This window comes from Artemia franciscana, chromosome 4 (assembly GCF_032884065.1).
Source record: "Artemia franciscana chromosome 4, ASM3288406v1, whole genome shotgun sequence".
Lineage (NCBI taxonomy): Eukaryota > Metazoa > Arthropoda > Branchiopoda > Anostraca > Artemiidae > Artemia > Artemia franciscana.
This window is the reverse complement of record NC_088866.1, coordinates 61,635,202-61,658,929: the sequence shown is the minus strand read 5'-3', so window position 1 is coordinate 61,658,929 and position 23,728 is coordinate 61,635,202. Positions and strand designations below refer to the sequence as shown.

The following is a 23,728-nucleotide window of genomic DNA, read 5'->3' as shown; positions in this document are numbered from 1 at the left end:
GAGGAGACCTAGTTGCACTCCTATTTTTGGTTAATTAAAAAGACAACTAGAACTTTTTTACGAACGTTTTTATGAGCAATAAATATACGTAACTTACGAATTAACTTACGTAATGAAATTCTATATTTGTATATTTTTATTATGCATATGAGGTCAATACCTCGCTCTTCACACTGTAGCTTCAATTTGGTCCCAATTCTTTAAGAATGACCACTGAATCACAAAGGCCGCAGAATAAAAAGTTGAAACTAATAAAAAATACTTAAGCGTAAAGAGTGAGGATTTTTGGAGGAGAAAAACCCCCTTATATACTAATTTATGTTCGTTTTAGGTTCTAACGTTGCTCCTCACTTCCACCTGAAACAACTTTTTTTTATTTATTTTCTCATTGTTGTTTTTTTAAATAACGCTAGAAAATCCTGCGGCCCCTTCATGGATATTTTCTTCCTTCATCGTAAATTCCTCCATGGAATGATCCTCCCAAGTAACCCCCTCCCCAACACCCCCTTAACGTGAAAAAATTCCCCTGAAAACGTCTGTAAACGTCCCGATAACCATTGCTATATGTAAACAATGGTCCAAATTTTTTAACTTGCAGCCCCTCCCCCGGGGACTGTGGGGGATTAAGTCGTACCTAAAGACATAATTATTCTGTTTTTCGACTATGCTGAACAAAATGGCCTAGGTGGGACTAGGTGCCCTCCAATTTTTTTGGTCACTTAAAAAGGGCACTAGAACCTTTAATTTTCGTTATGATGAGCCCTCTCGAGAAATTATAGGACCACTGGGTCGATACGATCACCCCTGGAAAAACAAAAAACAAAAAAAATAACAAACACACAAATAAACACCCATCCGTGATCTGTCTTCTGGGAAAAAATACAAAATTCCACATTTTTGTAGATAGGAGCTTGAAACTTCAACAGTAGGGTTCTGTGTAACGCTGAATCTGATGGTGTGATTTTTTTTAAGATACTTTGACTTTTAAGTCAAAAAGTAAGTAGCAACATTAAAACTTAAAACTTAAACTTAAAACATAAACATTAAAACTTAAAACAATTAGAACTTAAAACTTAAACTTAAAACATAAACATTAAAACTTAAAAGACCAGGCATTATTTCTTGCACGAGGAGCTGTCCCCTCCTCACTCTCTCATTCTTTACACTAGAGTGTTAATAGTTCTTCCAAAATCCTTCTTAGTCAAATTCGACAACTTCTTTTTAATTTAATTTCGGACTTTGTTAAAATCATGTTAGGAAATCCCCTCCCTCCCGTGTAAAAATTTCCCTGTATAACTTCCCCAGAAACCTTCCCGCGCAGAACCTTATCCCTGTGGAAATCCCCCACCTGAAAATTCCCCCTTCCCCCCAAAAATAGTATATTTTCCAGTAACAAATTATGCATGTGAACAAAATATAAACTGCGCAATTTATAGTCCTTTACTCAGGGACTATGGGGGGTCGTATCATCCCCAAAGATATATTCACTGGACTTTTCAACTATGCTGAATCGAGCGGTTATCTCAAATATTTTGATCAGATATCTTGGGGGAAAAGGGGGTGTGGAACGGGGCTAGTTGTCCTTCAATTATTTGGGTCGGTTAAAATGGGTACTAGAACTTTTGTGCTTTCATTCAAATGAGCGCACTCATGATCTTCTAGATCAGATATTTCTAAACATCGACCATTGGCTCGACATGATCATCTATGAAAAAAAAAAAAATCAAACAAACTCATAAACACGCACCCGTGATCTTTCTTCTGGTAAAAAACACAAGATTCAACATTCTTGTAGATAGGAGTGTGGAACCTTCACAGTAGGGTTTTCTGATATACTGAATCTGATGGTAGGATTTTCATTAAGATCGCTTGAGATTTTGGTGGTATTTCCCCTCTTTTTGAAAATATGGCAAATTTTCTCAGGCTGGGAGCAATTGATCGGTAACATTAAACATAATGCCTTTTTTGAAGTTTTGTGTACTATTAGGCCTAGTCTCTCCTTGCTTACAGCTTTTTACCACGAACTGTTTGATAATCATTGCAGATTGTTTCAGAAAATACCCAAAGTTTATTAAATACCCACTAAGTCTTACGCTTGTGGTTTTCCTTTTGGGTCGTTTTCTATTTCAAATTTATGATTAATTCAGGAAATATACCAATTATTTTACAAAAGTAATCAAAATCAGAAAACAGAATATAACATATTTTTCTTCATCTTCCGTTCGTATGCCTCTCGTAATTCTTTTCTTCAGTTTTATGACGAGGCGTGGGACCACTGGCTCTTTCCAAATTTTATATCCGAATTTTATATAACCTTGACAAAGAAAAAGTATCAGATTCTTCTTTCGTATTTCCATTTGTTTTTCTTTGACATGACTTTTTTAGGATAAATCGAAGTGAGTGTCACCGCTCTATTGAAAATTATAATAATCTTAAAAAATAAAAGCTTCACTTTCTCCACTTGCCTCCAAAGAAGCTTCGACCATTAAGGCTGAACAGGAAACCAAGTATAGCACATAGCTTATACCATAATAACCAAAAATCTAGGAACGCCTTTTGAAAAGAACTGTCAGCTGAGGGAAATACCCCATTTGAAGCTGATTCTGGAATGGTAACTATTATTTGAATTAATGTTAATGGTAAAAAAATTATTGCGAAAATAAATCTATGGGAGTTTTGAAAACAGCTTGAAACTCCTCAAGAATGGTGTTAGATTGAATTGGAAATTACACCATTGGAATCTCAATAGCCGAAATACTAGTTAAAATGTCTGAACTAACCTCTTTTTTCAGAATATTTCAAACCATATGCCGAGAAAATACCAGAAGGGGAGAGTTGCAGAAGTCTGGCAAAAATGGCACAGGAGAATAAAATATATCTAATTGGAGGATCTATTCCCGAAGCTGACGGTGATAACTTATACAACACTTGTACAATTTGGGGACCAAATGGGGATCTAATTGGAAAGCACAGAAAGGTAGCACGTAGAATTAAACTTTATGTCAGTAAACTTAATGGAAACACAAGATTATCACTGAAATACTACTTCACGTATATACGGTGCTATATAAGATAGTAAATTCTTTGAACATTACGATATAAGGTCAAAGAATTGTTCTCTAGTAAACCAAAAAATGGGTATTCCGAAGTTGAAAAGCTGTGTGGCAGGAGGCTTGAGCAGCTTAACTTCAATCTACCCGAGTCCCATGATGTTACTGCCAATAATCTAAATAAATTCCTCGCTTCCATTGTCCAGAGCTTTCCAGCATTGCCCGACCAGTTACCAGCAGGAGCCCTATCCTCTTGATTTGCCACTTTTTCCTCGTCTTAGATAGAAAGACAAATTGAAAAAGTAAGAAAAATAAGTGTTTTTCCTTTTTGAATATCCCGTTTCCTCTTATTTGTGCCTTCGGTGACTTCCTTTTTAAGCCCTTGTCTTTCATGTTTAACGAGGTTACCGAGTCTGGGCGAATTCCAACAATATTGAAACAGGGTTTCATAACCCCTTTGAAAATAAAAACGGAAAGCCTGGTTTTCCAGGCGTTCGTCCTATTAATCTTACTCCTATTTTCTCAAAACTGTATGAAAGATTCCTTGCAGATTGGCAGATTAAATTAGAAATCATCGTTTTCCCGATTTGACCATCTGGGGGGGGGGGGGGGTTATTGGGGGACGGTTAAATTGGAAAAATTAGAAAAAATGAGGTATTTTTAGCTGACGAACGGGTGATCGGATCTTAATGAAATTTGATATTTGGAAGGATATCGTGTCTTAGAGCTCTTGTTTTCAATCCCGACAGGATCTGGTGACATTGCGGGGAGTTGGGGGGGACCTAACATCTTGGATAACGCTTAGAGTGGAGGGATCGGGATGAAAGTTGTGGGGAAAATAATCACAAGTCCTAGATACGTGATTAAAATAAATGGAACGGATCTGTTCTCTTTGGGGGAGTTGGGGGGGAGGGTTAATTCTGAAAAATTAGAAAAAATGAGGTATTTTTAACTTACGAAAGAGTGATCGGATCTGAGTGAAATTTGATGTTTGTTTGGATATCGTGTTTCAGAGCTCTTATTTTAAATCCCGACTGGCTCCGGTGACATTGCGGGGAGTTGGGGGGGATCTAAAATCTTGGAAAACCCTTAGAGTGGAGGGATCGGGATGGGACTTGGTGGGAAAAATAAGCACAAGTCCTAGATACGTGATTGACATAACCGGAACGGATCCGATCTCTTTGGGGGAATTGGGGGGGGGTTAATTCTAAAAATTAGAAAAATAAGGTATTTTTAACTTACGAAGGAGTGATAGGATCTTAATAAAATTTCATATTTAGAAGGACCTCGTAACTCGGATCTCTCATTTCAAATCCCGACCGGCTCATTGGGAGGGGGACCGGAAATCTTGGAAAATGCCTAAAGTGGAGAGCAACATTAAAAATTAAAACGAACAGAAATTACTTCGCATATGACAGGGGCTGCTCCCTCCTCAACACCCAGCTCTTTACACTAAAGTTTTTTACTGTTTTAAAAAGTAGAGTTGAGAGAAAGAGTAAAACTTTAGCGTAAAGAGCGGTGCGTTGAGGAGGGAGCAGTCCCTTTCATATGCGAAGTAATTTTTGTTCGTTTTAAGTTTTAATGTCGCTCCTTACTTTCAGTTAAAAAACTTGTTTTTTTATTTAATTCAGTATTGCGCCAATGACACAGTAGGTTTTAGACTTTTCCAGTTAGGGAAGGACGCAGTATCTATACTCTTCTTTGAATTGATTTTGTTCGTTTCAAACTTGATTCGCATATTTAATTAAAGCTTTATTCGTTTTAAGGTTTATTCATTAATTTATGTTAGTACATGTTGTATGTTTGTTTTCTATGTTCGTTTTTGGTTCTGTTCGTTTTTGGTTCCCTGTAAGCTTGACACTTGAAACCGGGAGAAAGAGACACTCAGCTACTTTGATCTTTTCATAGTCTATCACTGGGGAATTTTTATGAGGGAAGAGAATTTCTATGAAGGTGGAGCAGGATCTTCTCTCATTATTAAAAAAATGAAAAAATAAATAAAAATAAATTTTTTATCTGGAAGTAAGAAGAAGCATTAAAACTTAAAACGAACAGAAATTATTACGTATACAAGAGGTTCGTCTCCTCCTCAACACCTCGCTCTTTAAGCTAAAGTATTTTTATTAATTTCAACTATTTATTCTACGGCCTTTGTGATTCAGGGGGTCATTCTTAAAAAATTGGGACAAAATTCAAGCTTTAGTGTAAAAAGTGAGGTATGGGGCGAACCCGCTCACATACATAATAAATATATATATATATATATATATATATATATATATATATATATATATATATATATATATATATATATATATATATATATATATATATATATATATATATGGAAGTTCGTTACGTAAATTAATTCGTAGGTTACGTATATTTATTACTAATAAAAACGTTCTTAAAAAATGAAGTTCTATTTGCCTTTTTAAGTAACCAAAATTGAAGAGTGACTAGGCCTCCTCCCCCACCCCCTTTTCTTATCAAACACGTCTGATCAAAGCTATAAGAAAGTCATTTAACCAAGAAAAAAAAAATAATATGCAAATTTCGTTTTGATTATTAACGTGCGGTGATCCAAGTCAAAACATGCATTAATTCAAAATCGTTAAGAAGTTAAATAAAAAAACAAAGTTTTTCAAACTGAAAGTAAGGAGCGACATTAAAACTTTAAACAAATATAAATTATTCTGTATATGAAAGGAGCTGTCCCCTCCTCAAAGCCCCGCTCTTTACGCTAAACTTTTATATTTTTTTTAAAAGTAGATTTGTGAGAAAGAGTCAAACTTTAGCATGAAGAGTGGGGCATCGAGGAGGGTACAACCCCTTTCATATACGAAATAGTTTCTTTTCGTTTTAAGTTATAATGTCGCTCCTTACTTTCTGTATAAAACTTGTCGTTGTTTTAATTAAATTAAAACTTAAAACAAGCAGAAATTATTCCTTTATACAAAAGAGGCTGGCCATTCCTCAACGCTTCGCTCTTTACGCTAAAGTTTTCATTGTTTTAAAAAGTAGAGCTGTGATGAAGCGTGAAGCTATAGTGAAGAGCGAGCCATTCAGGAGAAAACAACCTTTTCCATATACGGAATAATTTCTGTGTTAAGTTTAGTGTTGTTCTTTACTTTCAGTTAGGTAAGAATTTTTATATTTGATTCAAAAAAGAAAAGCTATTGCCTATTGCTTACGCATAGTATTTGTTACTGAAAAGTAAACATACATTTTTTCGGGGAAACGAATTTTCTCTGGTGGAAATACTTCGCCTTTTACGCTAAAGTATGACTTTTTATCCCGATTAAATAAAAAAAAAAACTAATTTTTTTAGCTGAAAGTAAGGAGCGACATTAAAACTTAAAACGAACAGAAATTACTCCGTATATGAAATGAGTTGTCCCCTCCGCAACCCCTCGCTCTTTACGCTAAAGCTTTTAATTGTTTTAAAAAGTAGAATTGTGGCAAAGAGTCAAACTTTAGAGTAAAGAGCGAGGGGTTGCGGAGGGGACAACTCATTTCATATACGGAGTAATTTCTGTTCGTTTTAAGTTTTAATGTCGCTCCTTACTTTCAGCTAAAAAAAATAGTTTTTTTTTATTTAATTTCTGAACGTTTTTGAATTAATGCATGTTTGGTTTTGGCTCTCCGCACTTAAATTATTAAAATGAAATTTGTATATTAATTCTTTTTTTGGCTAAATGGCTTTCTCTTAGTTTTGATCAGACGATTTTGAGAAATAAGGAGTGGAGAAGGAGGCCTAGTTGCCCTCGAATTTTTTGGTTACTTAAAAAGGCAACTAGAACTTTTAATTTTTAACGAACGTTTTTATTAGTAAATAATATACGTAACTTAAGAATTAACTTACGTAACAAACTTTCATAACCTTATATTTTATTATGTATACGAGGGGATTTGTACCCTCGTTAATACCTCGCTCTTTACACTAAATCGTAAGTTTTGTCCCAATTCTTTAAGAATGACCCCTGAATCAGAAAGGCCGTAGAATAAATAGTTGAAATTACTAAAAATACTTTAGCATAAAGAGCCAGGTATTTATCTCCTCCTAAATACCTCGCTCTTTATGCTAAAGTGTTTTTAGAACCCCTCATATGCGTAATAATCTCTGTTCGTTTTAAGTTTCAATGCTACTTCTTCCTTTCATTTGAAAAAATGTTTTCATGTTTATTTTTCATTGTTTTCTTATAGTAATGCTAGAGAATCCTGCGCCCTTGTCATTGAATTTTTCTTCTCCCATGACAGATTCCTCCAAGAAAAGATCCTCCAACATAGCCCCCTCTCCTCAGCCCCCTGAATAAAATCCCCCTGAAAACGTCTGTACACTTCCCAATAACCATTACTATATGTAAACACTGGTCAAAGTTTGTAACTTGCAGCCCCTCCCCCAGGGATTGTGGGGGAGTAAGTCATCCCCAAAGACATAGTTATTATGGTTTTCGACTATGCTGAACAAAATGGCTATCTCAAAATTTTGATCCGTTGACTTTGGGAAAAAAATGAGCGTGGGGGGGCCTAGATGCCCTCCAATTTTTTTGGTCACTTAAAAAGGGCACTAGAACTTTTCATTTCCGTTAGAATGAGCCCTCTTGCGACATTCTAGGACCACTTGGTCGATACGATGACCCCTGGGGAAAAAAAACAAAAAACAAACAAATAAACACGCACCCGTGATTTGTCTTCTGGCAAAAAATACAAAATTCAAAAAGGGATTGTGGGGGAGTAACTGCCATTTATGCTTAATTGATATCAAAGTTCATTTTTTTAGAGTTTTGGTTACTATTGAGCCCGGTCGCTCCTTACTACAGTTCGTTACCACGAACTGCCCCTCCCCCAGGGATTGTGGGGGAGTAAGTCATCCCCAAAGACATAGTTATTATGATTTTCGACTATGTTGAACAAAATGGCTATCTCGAAAATTTGATCCGTTGACTTTGGGAAAAAAATGAGCGTGGGAGGGGGCCTAGATGCCCTCCAATTTTTTTGGTCACTTAAAAAGGACACTAGAACTTTTCATTTCCGTTAGAATGAGCCCTCTTGCGACATTCTAGAACCATTTGGTCGATACGATGACCCCTGGGGAAAAGAAAAAAAAACAAAAAACAAACAAATAAACACGCACCCGTGATTTGTCTTCTGGCAAAAAATACAAAATTCTACATTTTTGTAGATAGGAGCTTGAAACTTCTACAGTGGGGTTCTCTGATACGCTGAATCTGATGGTGTCATTTTCGTTAAGATTATATAACTTTTAGGGGGTGTTTCCCCTTATTTTCTTAAATAAGGCAAATTTTCTCAGGCTCGTAACTTTTGATGGGTAAGACTAAACTTGATGAAACTTATATATTTAAAACCAGCATATTGTTATTTGGGGTAATAGGGTAAATCGTTACCACGAACTGTTTGACAACGCTATTGCAGTTCCTATGAACAGCACTGTTTAGCTGCCTATGATCCCCCTAAACACACAATGAAAGTTTCAACTTAATACCATAAATAATTCATGAGGCATTGCTCCTACGCCTCTTGACAGCCTGCATGTTTAATTTACCCGTGTTATAACATTCCCCAATATTTTAGCCTTAGTACAGCCTTGATTTAGCCGTAACCTTAACTAAATGAGTCGGAATTTTCAGCTTGATATGGAACGGTAAGCCGTTCCATAGATATTGCTGATACGCCCTTTTGACAATATTTATACTCATATTATGTTTTGATCTAATTAAACTCTCCCCTCAACATTTAAAATTTTCACCTGAATAGCCTTAGCCTTAGTAGCACTCAATACAGAAGCAGTAGTTGTAGTGGGAGTAAATGCTAAACACGCACCCGTGATTTGTCTTCTGGCAAAAAATACAAAATTCCACATTTTTGTAGATAGGAGCTTGAAACTTCTACAGTGGGGTTCTCTGATACGCTGAATCTGATGGTGTCATTTTCGTTAAGATCCTACGACTTTTAGGGGGTGTTTCCCCCTATTTTTCTAAATAAGGCAAATTTTCTCAGGCTCGTAACTTTTGATGGGTAAGACTAAACTTGATGAAACTTATATATTTAAAATCAGCATTAAAATGCGATTCTTTTGATGTAGCTATTGATATCAAAATTCATTTTTTTAGAGTTTTGGTTACTATTGAGCCGGGTCGCTCCTTACTACAGTTCGTTACCACGAACTGTTTGATTCTTTACAAAGAACAAGTTAAACACAAGGTTCGTTAAATTAAAATAAGAAGCTTTTTAAAAATTCTAAATAACCTTAGCGTGAAGAGTGAGGTTTTGTCGAGGGGGTATCCTCCTCATGATTCTAGGTGTTTACCCCCCCCCCCCCCCCGTGGAAAACATCCTCTGCAGCAAACACCACCGTGGAAAATACCCCCTTCCCCGGAAGATACGCCCATGGAAAATAAGCCTTTCCAAATTTGAGAATTTTATCTCAGTTTTGTTTACGTAGGGGGAAGAAATTTGAAGGAGGAGAGGTAAAGAATTTGGACAGTTTGAAGTTAGAATCAATTCTTGCTTAATGATATGCAGAATAAGTGTACCTAACACATTTTGTATGCAGATCCACTATAATTTTACCCCCACCCTTCTAATTTGCAAACATATAGCCCGAATTTGTCAATGGCCTCAGGCAGTTTCGTGTTCCGATGAGTTGTTAGTAGTAATGGTAGTAGCGCTGAATATTGAATATGAAAACTTTAATAACGAAAATACCTCCTACGGAAAATACCTCCTGGAAAATACCCCACGAGGAAAATACCCCTCGCAGAAAACACCATCGTGGAAAATACCCCCTCTCCCGGAAGATACTCCCATGGAAAATAAGCCTTTCCAAATTTCAGAATTTTATCTCGTTTTTTTTTACGCAGGGGGAAGAAATTTGAAGGGGGAGGGGTAAAAATTTGGACAGTTTGAAGTTAACATCAATTTTTGCTTCATAATATGCAGAATAAGTGTATCTAACACATTTTGTATGCAGATCCACTATGGTTTTACCCCCACCCTTCTAATTTGCAAACATATAATAGCCCGAATTTGTCAATGGCCTCAGGCAGTTTCGTGTTCCGTTGAGTTGTTAGTAGTAATGGTATTATCGCTGAATATTGAATATGAATATTTTAATAACAAGTACTAAATTATTTAAAAAAATCAGTGCCAGCCCGGAAGTACTACGGTTTATGCCAATTTTTCATGTGGAGATGCTCCGGCGGGATTATCTGGGGCCTATTTTCCGCGTGTTTTGATTTCTTGGGAATAATTTTTACGGAAGAGGGCATTTCTAGAGTGATCGAAAAACCAATTAGAGATCTAAAGTCTTATTCAAATGAAAGAATGCTAAGAAGAATTTTTCAGGCTAAACCGTCTGCAAGCAATTTTACAGGAAGGGGGGATTCTCAGCGAGGATGGAACTGTCTGGTGGGAATTTGACGGGGGGAAGGCTTACCTTATGCTGGATGAACTTTCTCCAAAGGAGACTTCTGTGTGTGTGTGGGGGGGAGTTCCCCCTCCGGGGGAGTTCCCCCTCCATACATAAAAGATGTTCCCTTCTTAATGCCTTGTTCTCTATGCTAAAGTTTGACTGTTTGTCCCAATTTTTAAAAGTGTTTACTGATAAACGGGGGTTTTTAATTAGAATAGGAAGCATTTTTTTTTTTGAAAGTGCTAACAACTTTAGCATCAAGAGTAAGATAATGTGGAGGGGCAATCCTTCATGTAAATCCTTCATGCAAATTAATAATTTGCATGAACGGTTCATGTACGGTTAGCCAAATTCGAACCTGCATTAGTACTTAAATACAAAAAAACAACAAGTTTTTTAACTGAAAGTATGGAGTAACATTAAAACTTAAAACGAACAGAAATATTTCCGTGTATGAAAAGGGATCGTCCCCTCCTCAATGCCTCTCTTTACGCCAAAGTTTTTAGTGTTTCAAAAAGTAGAGTTGTGACAAAGAGTCAAACTTTAGCGTGAAGAGCGAGGTATTGTGGAGAAGGTATCCTCCCCATGTCGCAATAATTTCTGTTCGTTTAAGTTTTAATGCTGATCCTTACTTTCAATGAAAAAACCTTTTTTTTTTGTTTAATTACTTATAGTCAGAAACAATTCTCAGGGTAAAACACTGAAATGCCGCTAATTTTACGCTTTGGATGTGTGATTTAGTTGCATATAGGCAGTTAGATTGCCCCTGCATCGCCTTTCTCAAAGTAGCGCCAATTAACTATACATGGGTGGAATGTGACGTAAATTGTACAAACAAGGTACAAAATTTTCCTGTGGTTCTGACCATAACTGAGTTTAGAGAAGTAAATGACTTAGAAACTGCTATTATGCTGCGAAAGGTCTAAATTTTTGAAACATGAGCTGTAGGAAATTTCTTCTACTTTTTTTTTTATTCCGCATTTCCTGTCCTGTACACTCTTTAAGTCTCGTCAAGACTAATTGTGACTGTCTAGTTAGTGCAATTTGGAAGCTGATAAATATATCACAGTTCAAATTGTATTTGGAACGCCTTATAGTGTTTATGTGTCTCAGCTAAACAGCTTTGGTATTTTCACACATTTATGAATAGTTTTGTGTTACCCTATATCTGAAAGATAGGAAATTTTTTTTTTTCCACTCTCAGGTTCACTTATTTGATATTGATGTACCAGGAAAAATCCGTTTCCAAGAATCTGAAACTTTAAGCCCCGGATCTTCATACACAACTATTGACACTCCATTTTGCAAAATAGGTGTTGCAATATGCTATGATCTTCGTTTTGCTGAAATGGCTAAAGTTTACGCCCAAAAAGGTAAGATTTACCAAGTTGTATATGATTTGACTAATTTCAGTTGTTTTGCTTGAGTGCTTTCTTGTAAAATACCTACTAATGTGCTCACGTATAAATTACTTCTCCACTTCCCTTGTTAGCTAAGATATATATATATATATATTTTTTTTTTTTACAGAAACAAGCAAAAAACAAATGGCATACACTCAGAACTAACTAAGTCTTTTTTAAAGAATATTTACTGCTCACAAGAATTGTCGGAAACGAAATCCATCCCTTCAGCGTTCTTCGGAAAATACAAAAGCCATTAATCGCTCTGGGAAGGACTTGGGCTGCAGCTGAGCTGTGTTTTGACCATTTATAGGATTCCTTCAAGCCCTGTGCCTCTCTCAAATGCCGCCTCTGACTTTATTCTAATATGCCCATGGATTTTATTTATTTGTTTAGTAAAAATTCAGAATATACAGCAGCTACTATTATTGTGTTGCTACCAGTGGTGTTGCTATTAGTGTTACGTAGCAACATCAAGCTGCCCAAGGTTAATGGACACTGTGCTTCTCTTCAAACTTTATTTGGAGCGTCTTTTAGTCAGATTAAAAAAAAATGGGTTTTTTCAACTGACAGTAAGGAACAACATTTTTTTCAACTGAAAGTAAGGAACAACATTAATACTCAAATTCAACAGAAATTAGTCCGCATGTGAAGGGGTTGTCCCCTCCTCAATATCTTGCTCTTCACGCTAAAGTTTTTAGCAGTTTAAAAAAAAGCTACCTTTCCTTTAAAAAAAGTTCCAGGAATCGTTACTTAATAAATTGGGACAAACAGTCAAACTTTAGCGCAAAGATCTAGGTATTGAGGAGGACGGCAACACCTTAAGCGGAAGAATTTCTGTTCATTTTGAGTGTTAATGCTGCTCTTTACTTTCCGTTAAAAAAATTTTTATTTAATTTCTTACTGTTTTTCAAATAAAACTGGTAAATCTGGCTCACCCTCCATGAAAAATTCCCTCCCCTCACGGAAAAGTCCTCTATGGAAAGTTCCTCCCACTTTATATACACCCCCCCCCGTAAATATTTCTTCCGGATAATTCCATCGTCGCTGAAGTTCCAGCCCTCCTTCCCTTTTGTTAAATCTCTTGTAGAAGATTCAGCCTGAAAAAAATCTCCTTAGTATACTTTCATATGCAAAAGACTCGAAGTTTTTAATTGTTTTTCCGATTAGTCCGGAAATCCCCCTTCTGGGGAAATTATTTCCCGGAAATTCAGACACGGTGCAAATCCCCCCGGGCAATTCCCCTGGAACTTCTCCACTTGTAAAATTTAGCAGGCAAGGTGAAAGTAAGACAAATAAAAAGATTTTCGTTTAGGAATTCTCTCAAATTCCCCTGTGTAAAATTTTTCTCAGAAATTTTCCTTCACACGGAAAATTATCCACGTAGAAACCCTACCCGAGCATAACCTCCGCTCCTGAAATATATATGTATACTTCCCAATTAACGTAAACCATGGGTTAATTTTATGTATTAAAGACCTATCCTCAGGGGCTTGGGGGTGTCGTGTCATCTCCAAAAGCATAGCCTTAGGATTTTCTACTACACTTAACAAAATGGCTATCTCAAAATTTTGCTGGACGATTTTGTGGGAAAAGGGGACACATAAGGCCCTCCAATCTTTTCGGTCACATGAAAAAACCAGTAGAACTTTTAACTTTCGTTTTAATAAGCCCTCTTCTGATGTTTTAAGACCATTGGTTCGATACGATCACCGTTAAAAAAAAACAAAAACAAATAATAAAGAAAAATAAACACGCTTCCACTATCTTTCTTCTGACAAAAAATATAAATATAATAATATATATATATATATAAATAAAATATAAATAAAAAAATATAAAATTCCACATTTTTGCAGATAAGTGCTTGAAATATCTGCATCTGATTTTTGTTAAGAATCTTTGACTTTTAGGGTGTTTTCCCTCTTTTTTGAAAATTACACAAATTTTCTCAGGCTCGTGGCTTTTATGGGTAACAATAAATTTAATGAAACTTACAGATTTGGAATCAGCATAATAAGCTGATTCATTTGATATATCTATTGGTATCAAAATTCCGTTTTTTAAAGTTTCTATTGCTATTGAGCCGTGTCGCTCCTTATTTACAGTTTGTTACCACGAACTGTTTAACAAGTAATGTCATGCTAAGAAATTTTATTAATTTAAAAGATTTACAAAATAGAAAGTAATGAATTTACTCATGAGGCCTAAGAGCGAACGAAACGGAAAAGGACTTTTATTTTTCATTAGGTTATTTAGTAAAGAATTGATAAGCGAAAAAATTAAGAAAATTGATTAATTTTACAAAAAATCCTATGCTAGATAGACAAAAGGAAGAATAAATGAAGAGAAAATCTTTAAACAATTTACAATTTACTTGAATGTAGAAGACCCACGAAATCAAAAGTAGTCTTATGGTTTAATTTTTAATTAATTTAATTTTATGTCATTTTCTTATCATCGGAAGACAAAATTTTCTGGAAATACAGAATTTACAATTTAATAAATACAAATCAAATTAATTTTAAAATTTACTTGAATGTAGAAAACACAAACGAACTCAAAAGTAGTCTTGCGACCTTAATTTTTATTTCAGTTAATTTTTATGTCCTTTCTTTTCATCAGAAGGCAACATGTTCAGAAAATAACAAATTTACATTTTAATAAACACAAATCAAATTTAAAACTTATTTGAATGCAAAAGACACATGATATCAAAAGCAGTTTTACGGCCTTAATTTTTAATTCAGTCAATTTTTACGTCGTTTTCTTTTCATCAGAAGACAACATTTTCTGAAAATACAAAATCTACAGTTGAATAAATAAAAATTAATTTAAAATTTACTTGAATGTAAAAGACATATGATATCAAAATAGTTTTCCGGCCTTAATTTTTAATTCAGTTAATTTTTATGCCGTTTTCTTTTCGTAAGAAGACAGAATTTTCTGGAAGTAGAAAATTTACAATGGAATAAATACAAATTGAATTTAAAATTTACTTGAATGTAAAAGACACACGAATTCAAAAGTAGCCTTACGACAACAATTTCTATTTCAGTTAATTTATATGTCCTTTCCTTTTCACCAGAAGAGAACATTTTCAGGCACAAGTACTTTCAAATGTCCTTTCAAATACAAAATTTACAGTTTAATAAATACAGATTAAATTTAAAATTTACTTGAATGTACAAGACACAGGATATCAACTATGATATCCTTATGTGATATCCTAATATGACCTTAATTTTTGATTCAGTCAATTTTTACGTCGTTTTCTTTTCATCAGAAGACAACATTTTCTGAAAATACAAAATCTACAGTTGAATAAATACAAATTAATTTTAAAATTTACTTGAATGTAAAAGACATATGATATCAAAAGTAGTCTTACGGCCTTAATTTTTAATTCAGTTAATTTTTATGTCGTTTTCTTTTCATAAGAAGACAGAATTTTCTGAAAATACAAAATTTACAATTGAATAAATTCAAATTAAATTTACAATTTACTTGAATGTAAAAGACACATGAAATCAAAAGTAGTCTTACTGCCTTAGTTTGTAATTCATTTAAAAATCACTTTTTAATTCACTTTTACGTTAATTTTATTTTAAATTCCGTAAAATCTTAAAGCTTACCTAATGTTTTTATTTATAGGGTGCAAAGTTCTGGTATACCCTGGGGCTTTTAATATGACAACTGGGCCTCCACATTGGGAGCTTCTCCTTCGGGCTCGTGCGGTTGACAATCAGGTAAGTTCGCACTTTAGACCTGTCTACAGTTTACAGGGATCCAAAATTTTACGGTCGGATCTTGGAATATATGGCTATTTCTTTACTTGAATAGTAAAATCTTAAACAGTAAATCAATTTATATTCTCAAATAGAGTGTCAAAATTTAAATTTTTTATTCAATAAAATTGCTGTTTTTCACAAAAAAATTAATGATTAACAGTTTAACAGTTGCAAAAATGGTCAAACAGTTCGTGGTAACGAACGTTACCGTGGTAACAGAATTTTAATACCAATAGTTATACCAAAAGAATTGCATTTTAATGCTGATTTTAAATATATAAGTTTCATCAAGTTTAGTCCTACTTACCAAAAGTTACGAGCCTGAGAAAATTTGCCCTATTTTAGAAAATAGGGGAAAACAACCCCTATAAGTCGTAGAATCTTAACGACAATTACACCATCAGATTCATCGTATCAGAGAACCTTACTGTTCAAGTTCCAAGTTCCTATCTACAAAAATGTGGAATGTTGTATTTTTTGCCAGAAGACAAACCACGGATGCGTGTTTTTTTTTTCTTTTCTTTTCTTTTCTTTTCTTTTCTTTTCTTTTCTTTTCTTTTAAATGAAATGTTCTAGAGAACCCTATTGTAGAAGTTTCAAGCTCCTATCTACAAAAATGTGGAATTTTGTATTTTTTGCCAGAAGGCAGATCACGGATGGGTGTTTATTTGTTTTTTTTTTCCCAGGGGTGATAGTATCGACCCAGTAGTCGTAGAATCCTGCCAGAGGGTTCTTGCTCATTTTAACGGAAATGAAAAGTTCTAATGCCCTTTTTAAGTGACCAAAAAAATTGGAGGGCACCTAAGCCCCCTCCCACGCTAATTTTTTCCCAAAGTCGTCGGATTAAAATTCTGAGATATCTATTTTATTCAGCATAGTCGAAGAACCTTATAACTATGTCTTTGGGGACGACTTCCTCCCCCACAGTCTCCGTGGAAGGGGCTGCAAGTTACAAACTTTGACCAGTGTTTGCATATAGTAATTGTTATTGGGAAGTGTACAGACGTTTTCAGGGGGATTTTTTGGTTGAAAAGAGAGGTTGGGAAGAGGGGGTTACGTGGGGGAAACTTTCCATGGAGAAATTTGTCTTGGGAGAAGAAGATTTCCATGAAGGGGGCGCAGCATTTCCTACCATTATTTAAAAAAGAACAATGAAAACATAAATATGAAAAAGTTTTTTCAACTGAAAGTAAGGAGTAGCATTAAAACTTAAAACGAACAGAAAATATTACGCATATAAGGGGTTCACTTCATCCTAATACCTCACTCTTTACGCTAAAGCATTTTTAGTAATTTCAACTATTTATTCTACGGCCTTTGTGATTCAGGGGAAAAAATTTAAGCTTTAGTGTAAAGAGTGTAATAAACACTCTGTAAAGAGTGTTTAGTGTTTAGTGTAATAAAGAGACTATTCAGTTCAGTTCACTTAATGCTACCAAACTCTATAAAATATAGATAACGGGCAGTATCCAGGAAGTATAGAAGACTTATATCCAGGAAGTCTAGAAAACTTGTAAACTAATAATGGGCTTCTAAACTTGTAAATCCTACTCTAAAAAATATTTAGACTGAAGTTTTTACAGCTACAAGCAACAATCTCACTTTCTTTTACAACATCCGAGCAATCATGGCTCATTTGAACCTATTAACGCCACTGTCCACCAGTAATACAGGTTGTCCGGCACATTTTAGTAGTCACATCGACCATTTCATATTCCCCACTGTAGAGCTAGTGAACAGGCAGACGGGATGATGTTAAGTTTTGAGATGGTGTGTAACCAGTAAGACTTTATCAGTATTAGTGGAAAGGTCAGATAATACTGTAATAGTAGATCAGATGTTGTAAAATCGAATCCCTCAGTTCTAGTGGGCACAGTGCCAGTGGTGGGTATAGCTCAGGGATGGCAGCAACCGCACATTTAGGTACTCTACCCCAGTCTGCCACAAATCCCAGATTTGTGGATACTCTTTGCAAAACGTTGGATATACCCAGCATTTGGCATAGATACCATATGCCAAACGCTGGCCTATTCCTAACGCTGGATACTCTATGCCAAACAGTGGATATCTGTTGCCAATAAAGTATTGATGATGTGACTGAAGCTCAAAAATGAACCGATCAGATTTCACCTATAGTGAGATAGGTCAGGTTTAGAGTGCCAACAGGTATCCAACGTTTTGCATAGGGTATCCAAAAATCAGGGTTTGTGGTTGACTGATCTACCTAAGAATGAGCTGACGTGACTGGCCAGAGTCGCCAGAGGGGACCTGAAGAAATCCACAATATCTAAGGAAAGCACAATACCTAAATGGTCTACTGTCTAATGTTATAGTAACATTGAAAAGGCAAAAAAAGGGACAAGAATAAGAATCAGGCAATTTTCTCTTACCTTTCCTGGCCTTCTCTCTAGCTAGTTCCATTAGCATTCTTCCTCTATTCATTTTGCAACTTCACCCTTCCTTCATAATTGCAAATTTTTACTATAAACATTGATGATGGTGAAGGCAAATGTTGCCATCAAACTATCCCATGTCCAAAAAGACGTATCGATACTTTAGAATGGCAATATCCTAAGTCCAAACAAACTATCCTATGTCCTGCAACTCATCAAAATTTACTGCTTGAAACTAGCCCAAGTCCAAATAAGGACATAGAATAGTTTCAAGGTGTGAGAAAAGCAAATTTGCAACATAAGATAAGAAAGAAAAAGCCTTTCTAGTGGCGTAGGGCCAGCAAATTTGGATTCAGCACACAATTTAGCACTAGATAGACTGAAAATCGATTTTTTCCATTTTTGGACATAGGATAGTTTGATTCGTAGCACATTTGGAGGTAGGATAGTTTCATTCCAATGTAGCGATTTAAAAGTTTAACACCTATAAAAACAGTTCACTCTAAAGAACAATATTAAAGCCTAAAAGAGCCAAAATGGAGCTATATACTAGGTGAAGCTTAAAAAGAGCATAGCTTAAATAAAAGATGAAACCTAAAACTAACAGGCCATTCTCCAATGAATAGGTGTTTTGGTAATAAACTGAAACATTCCAAATGCATTAATAAGCATCAATACTTTTATTAAATGAAAGCTACTTGAATATAGATCTTAAGACAAAGGGGCGAATATATAGGGGTCTAGGTCTCAAAATGATTTTTTTATTGTTTTTCTCTTTCTCAAGAAGGAAAGACATTACCCCACCCCTCTCTCCTTTGTTGGGCTTATTCTCTTGTGGCTTCATTTTGATGTATAGTACCTTGAATACTGTTAAATTGAAGCTAGAGGAATGCATAATTAAGCGTAAGATAATGTTTCAAGAATAAATTTTTTCCCTAAAATCCCTAAAATTCCCTAATTTTACCTTATGAATATTTATTACGATAGGGGGGTTTGAATGAATGAATTTATTTAGTGATTCGACTTACAAAAAGTATTTCACTTTCTATTCTAAAGCTAAACACTATGGACAAAAAGAAAAAGAAAAAAAAAACATGAAAGCAATATAATTCATTTACCACACATGGATATAAAATACACGAAACATATTAATGAGTTCTAAATTCCACGATTCTAAAAATCTAGGCGACTAATTTTTTTAATAAAATTCATGAATAAACGACGTATGTCTTTCATATGCCTCACCAAGTTTAGATTAAATGGGAAGCTTACGCTATAAAAAGTTAAATTTACTTGTAATGAAAATCTAGCTCGTGTGTACATGGGACAATCATAAATGACATGATCCATAGCTTCGTCTTTACCACAGACACATTAAGGGGAATCGATTTTCTTGATTTTATATAAAAATGAATTTAATCTAGAATGACATGTAGTAACTTGTGTAGGCTTAAAAGATGGGGTTATCTTTGCCGCTGCTTTAAAATCATTGAATGTCTTAAAAAAGTGTTTTGTCCACGGCTTGGCTGCGATTTTGAAGGCTGAAAACCATCGAGATAAATTTATATCATGTAATTTTTTCCTATCAAAGTTAGTAAATTGGTCACTTATATTTTCACAAATCGTAAATAATAATAATGCTTCTTCATCTATAAAAACACTATGCATATTTGACCTGAAACAAATGCCAGAATACCAGTTTTCTTGACTAGGCCAATAATTTGGTCTACCTTTTTTAAAATATCTGCTCAAAGATACCCCAATTGCACGTTGATCGAGAGAAAGACATCTGGCGACAGCTGTCACTGTATCTGTTTTTGCAGATCGGAAACCTTTTGACATGGCAATCATTGACATTCTTTGTACGGAGATTAGTGCATTTTGAATAAATTTTTCTTCGCGGCTACTACCCATACAGGCGCGGCGTATAATATAGTGCTTTCAATGACACCTTTATATAAATTTCTTAAAGCCAGTGGTTTTAAACCCCATGTGGTTTTTGCTGCTGACATAAGTCGCAAGGAATACTGTTTAGCTGCATTGAGAGTGACATGTTCGCTCCACGACAGCTTTCGATCCAAAATAACACCGAGGTACCTGACTTTTTCTTTAATTTCTACACGGGTATTCATAAAAATTAGCGTTATATCTGGTACTTTATGTTTTTTTGTGAACAGCAGCGCTTCTGTTTTATTTTCATCTAGGTTAAGGTTATTATTGGCTCCCCTTTCACAAAACCTCATAGATACTCCATTTGTCATATGAATGAGTTTCTGGGGAGTATCTGCAGAAATTATAGCACAAATATCATCGGTATAGGCCTGTACTGCACAAATTCTCCCGAAATTGACACGCAGTAAGTCATCTATATTAATTAACCAAAGAAAAGGGGATAAAATCCCTCCCTGAGGACAGGATTTTCTAAAGACGTATTGAAAAATCAGAACTATTACCCTACATAACACACCTATCAAACAGTTCGTGGTAACGAACTGTAGTAAGGAGCGACCCGGCTCAATAGTAACCAAAACTCTAAAAAATGGAATTTTGATACCAATAGCTACATCAAAAGAATCGCATTTTAATGCTGGTTTTAAATATATAAGTTTCATCAAGTTTAGTCTTACTCATCAAAAGTTACGAGCCTGAAAAAATTTGCGGTATTTTAGAAAATAGGGGGAAACGCCCCCTAAAAGTCATAGAATCTTAACGAAAATCACACTATCAGATTCAGCGTATCAGAGAACCCTACTGTAGAATGTTGCAAGAGGGCTCATTCTAACGGAAATGAAAAGTTCTAGTGCCCTTTTTAAGTGACCAAAAAAATTGGAGGGCACCTAGGCCCCGTCCCACACTAATTATTTTCCCAAAGTCAACGGATCAAAATTCTGAGATAGCCATTTTATTCAGCATAGTCGAAAAACCTTATAACTATGTCTTTGGGGACGACTTACTCCCCCACAGTCCCCGTGGGAGGGGCAACAAGTTACAAACTTTGACCTGTGCTTACATATAGTAATGGTTATTGGGAAGTATACAGGCGTTTTCAGGAGGATTTTTTTGGTTTGGGGGAGGGGTTGAGAAGAGGGGGATATGCTGGGGGAACTTTCCTTAGAGAATTTGTAATGGGGGAAGAAAATTTCCATGAAGGGAGAGCAGGATATAGGCTACTAGCATTATTTAAAAAAAAACAATTAAAAAATAAAAGTGAAAAAGCTTTTTCAGCTGGAAGTAAGGAACAGCAATAAAACTTAAAACAAACAGAAATTATTACCCATATGAGGGGCTCACCTCCTTCTAATACCTCGCTCTTTACGCTAAAGTATTTTCAGTAATTTCAACTACTTATTCTACGGCTTTTGTGATTCAGGGGGTCATTCTTAATGAATTGGGATAAAATTTAAGCTTTAGTGTAAAGAGCGAGGTACTGACGATGGGGCGAATCCCCTCATATATGTAATAAAAACATGAGAATACAAAAGTTCTTTACGTAAGCTAATTTATAAGTTACGTAAATCTTTTACCAATAAAAAGATTTGTAAAAAATTAAAAGTTCTAGTTGCCTTTTTAATTAACCAAAAAATCGGGGGGCAACTAGGTTTCGTCCCCTGCTCTTTTTTTCTCAAAATCATTCGATCAAAATTATGAGAAAGCCATTAAGCCAAAAAAAATATGCAAATTTCGTTTTGATTATTCCTCTGCGGAGAGCCAAAATCAAAACATGCATTGATTCAAAAACGTTCAGAAATTAAAAAAAAAACAAGTTTTTTTAACTGAAAGTAAGGAGCGACATTAAAACTTAAAACGCACAGAAATTACTTCGTATATGAAAGAGGCTGCTTCCTCATCTACGCCCCGCTCTTTACGCTAAAGTTTTTTACTGTTTTAAAAAGAAGAATTGAGAGAAAGAGTCAAACTTTAGCGTAAAGAGCGGGGCGTTGATGAGGAAGCAGCCTCTTTCATATACGAAGTAATTTCTGTGCGTTTTAAGTTTTAATGTCGCTCCTTACTTTCAGTTAAAAAAAACTTGTTTTTTTAATTAATTATATAAAAAAGGCAAACGTCCACTGCTTGGTTATTGCCATATTTCCCAAGATTAAAGTATTTATGCCAGAAAATCGCTTTAAGACAAAATGTGCTAAAGAAAAGAAGTTTGAAATATTTTTCAATATAAATCCGATTGATGGGTATTCTTTAAGCTTTGTTTCTTAAATTAAGTAGACCGAATTGAAAACCAATTTATACCAATGTGAAAAATTCCCATAAAGCTGCGAATTTTAATTTATAGCACTATAACCCTGTTTGAAAATGTCCATTTTACTGCAGATGTAAAAGTTTGAAATCTTTCTATTTACTGCAAATTTTAGCAGTAAATATGTTCAATGTCGAATCAATCATTTAAGCAGTCAAAAAGGGCCATCTTCATCATTTAGCTATGAATTCAAAAGTGGCACACATACTTTTTCTCCCTCACCCAAGATTGTAACTACGAAGTTAGATTCCCGCTTCTCTAATAAATCTGATTTTCGGAAAACACCATCTTTGCGTAGTACACTTAATATTCAAATACAACGCTTTAAGTCACTATGTTTCGATACCTTTTTTCCAAACAGGATGCAAGCAATTACATTATGTCTCATGATTAGTAGATGTATTGAAAAATCTCAATTAGTAATTAGTGCTCTATCATTTTTCAGGTTGGCTAATTGTAAAGTTTCTTCAACAACTTTACAATCAGTAAAACCTTTCAAAAATTGTTTTCGAGACGAAAGAAAAAACGAGGAGGCTTCTTCGTAATTGAACAAATGCCTGATCAATTTATTCGTTATGTATAACTGAGTAAACCGTTTTCATTTTTTGGTTATACTGTATAGAAGAAGCCTTAAATATTCAAAATCTAAATTTTAACATGTTTTCTGTCTATTAGGAATTTTTAATCATCAAACCATTTCATCACAATAATGAAGAGGAAGGGATTACAGGACTTCAAAAGAAAGTATCAATAATTTTATGTACTAATTGAGGGGTTGGACACTCTTAGCTGATATTAAATTACAGTGCATTTTAATTTCAGAATCACCAAAACAAACAACTGCTCACTTTAGTAACCGTTGTACTTTTCCTAAGTTCCTTGTTATGAACGCTGAAAGCCTGAATTTTGACAAAGTGACCGAACTAGAAATTCTCTCCCAATTACACAAAATTGATAAAATTGCTGTAACAGAGGACCAGCCACAGAGCCCTGATCTTTGAAAAATCAATAATTGTTCTCAATTCAAATTACCTTGTCCTCATGACCACCCCCTAGGTAAAAAGGGAAGAGGAATATTATTATTTGTTGGTGCCTATCTCTTCCCTAAATTAATCCATGTTCCTAACCTTTCAGATAACGATGAAATCATTTGAGTAAGTGTGAGATCAAAAATCTTACCTTGCCCATTTAATTTGATTGTTTTTTTGCTGCTTTTATTATTCCCCAAATCAAAACGCTGCACAAAGATGGTGGTTTCTCCAGCAACTACATAGTATTGTTGACTTTGTCCTCTGGAAATTCCCAAACACCAGTATTTTCCTAGTAGGTGATGCCAATGACCTAAAGTTAAATTCCCTTTGTAGCTCCCTCAATTTAAAACAAATAATAAAAATACCAACAACT

The 23,728-nt window shown here is 34.9% G+C and overlaps 1 protein-coding gene across 1 annotated transcript in view; it reads left to right on the top strand.

Moving 5' to 3' along the window:
* Window positions 1-23,728, top strand: part of LOC136026688 (omega-amidase NIT2-like) — an 84,540-nt gene that overhangs the window by 11,968 nt on the left and 48,844 nt on the right. Inside the window, exons 3-5 of the mRNA XM_065703433.1 lie at window positions 2,793-2,977; window positions 11,690-11,858; window positions 15,543-15,637. Coding sequence (XP_065559505.1) covers window positions 2,793-2,977; window positions 11,690-11,858; window positions 15,543-15,637 — 449 coding nt within the window. The remainder of the gene's footprint in view (window positions 1-2,792; window positions 2,978-11,689; window positions 11,859-15,542; window positions 15,638-23,728) is intronic.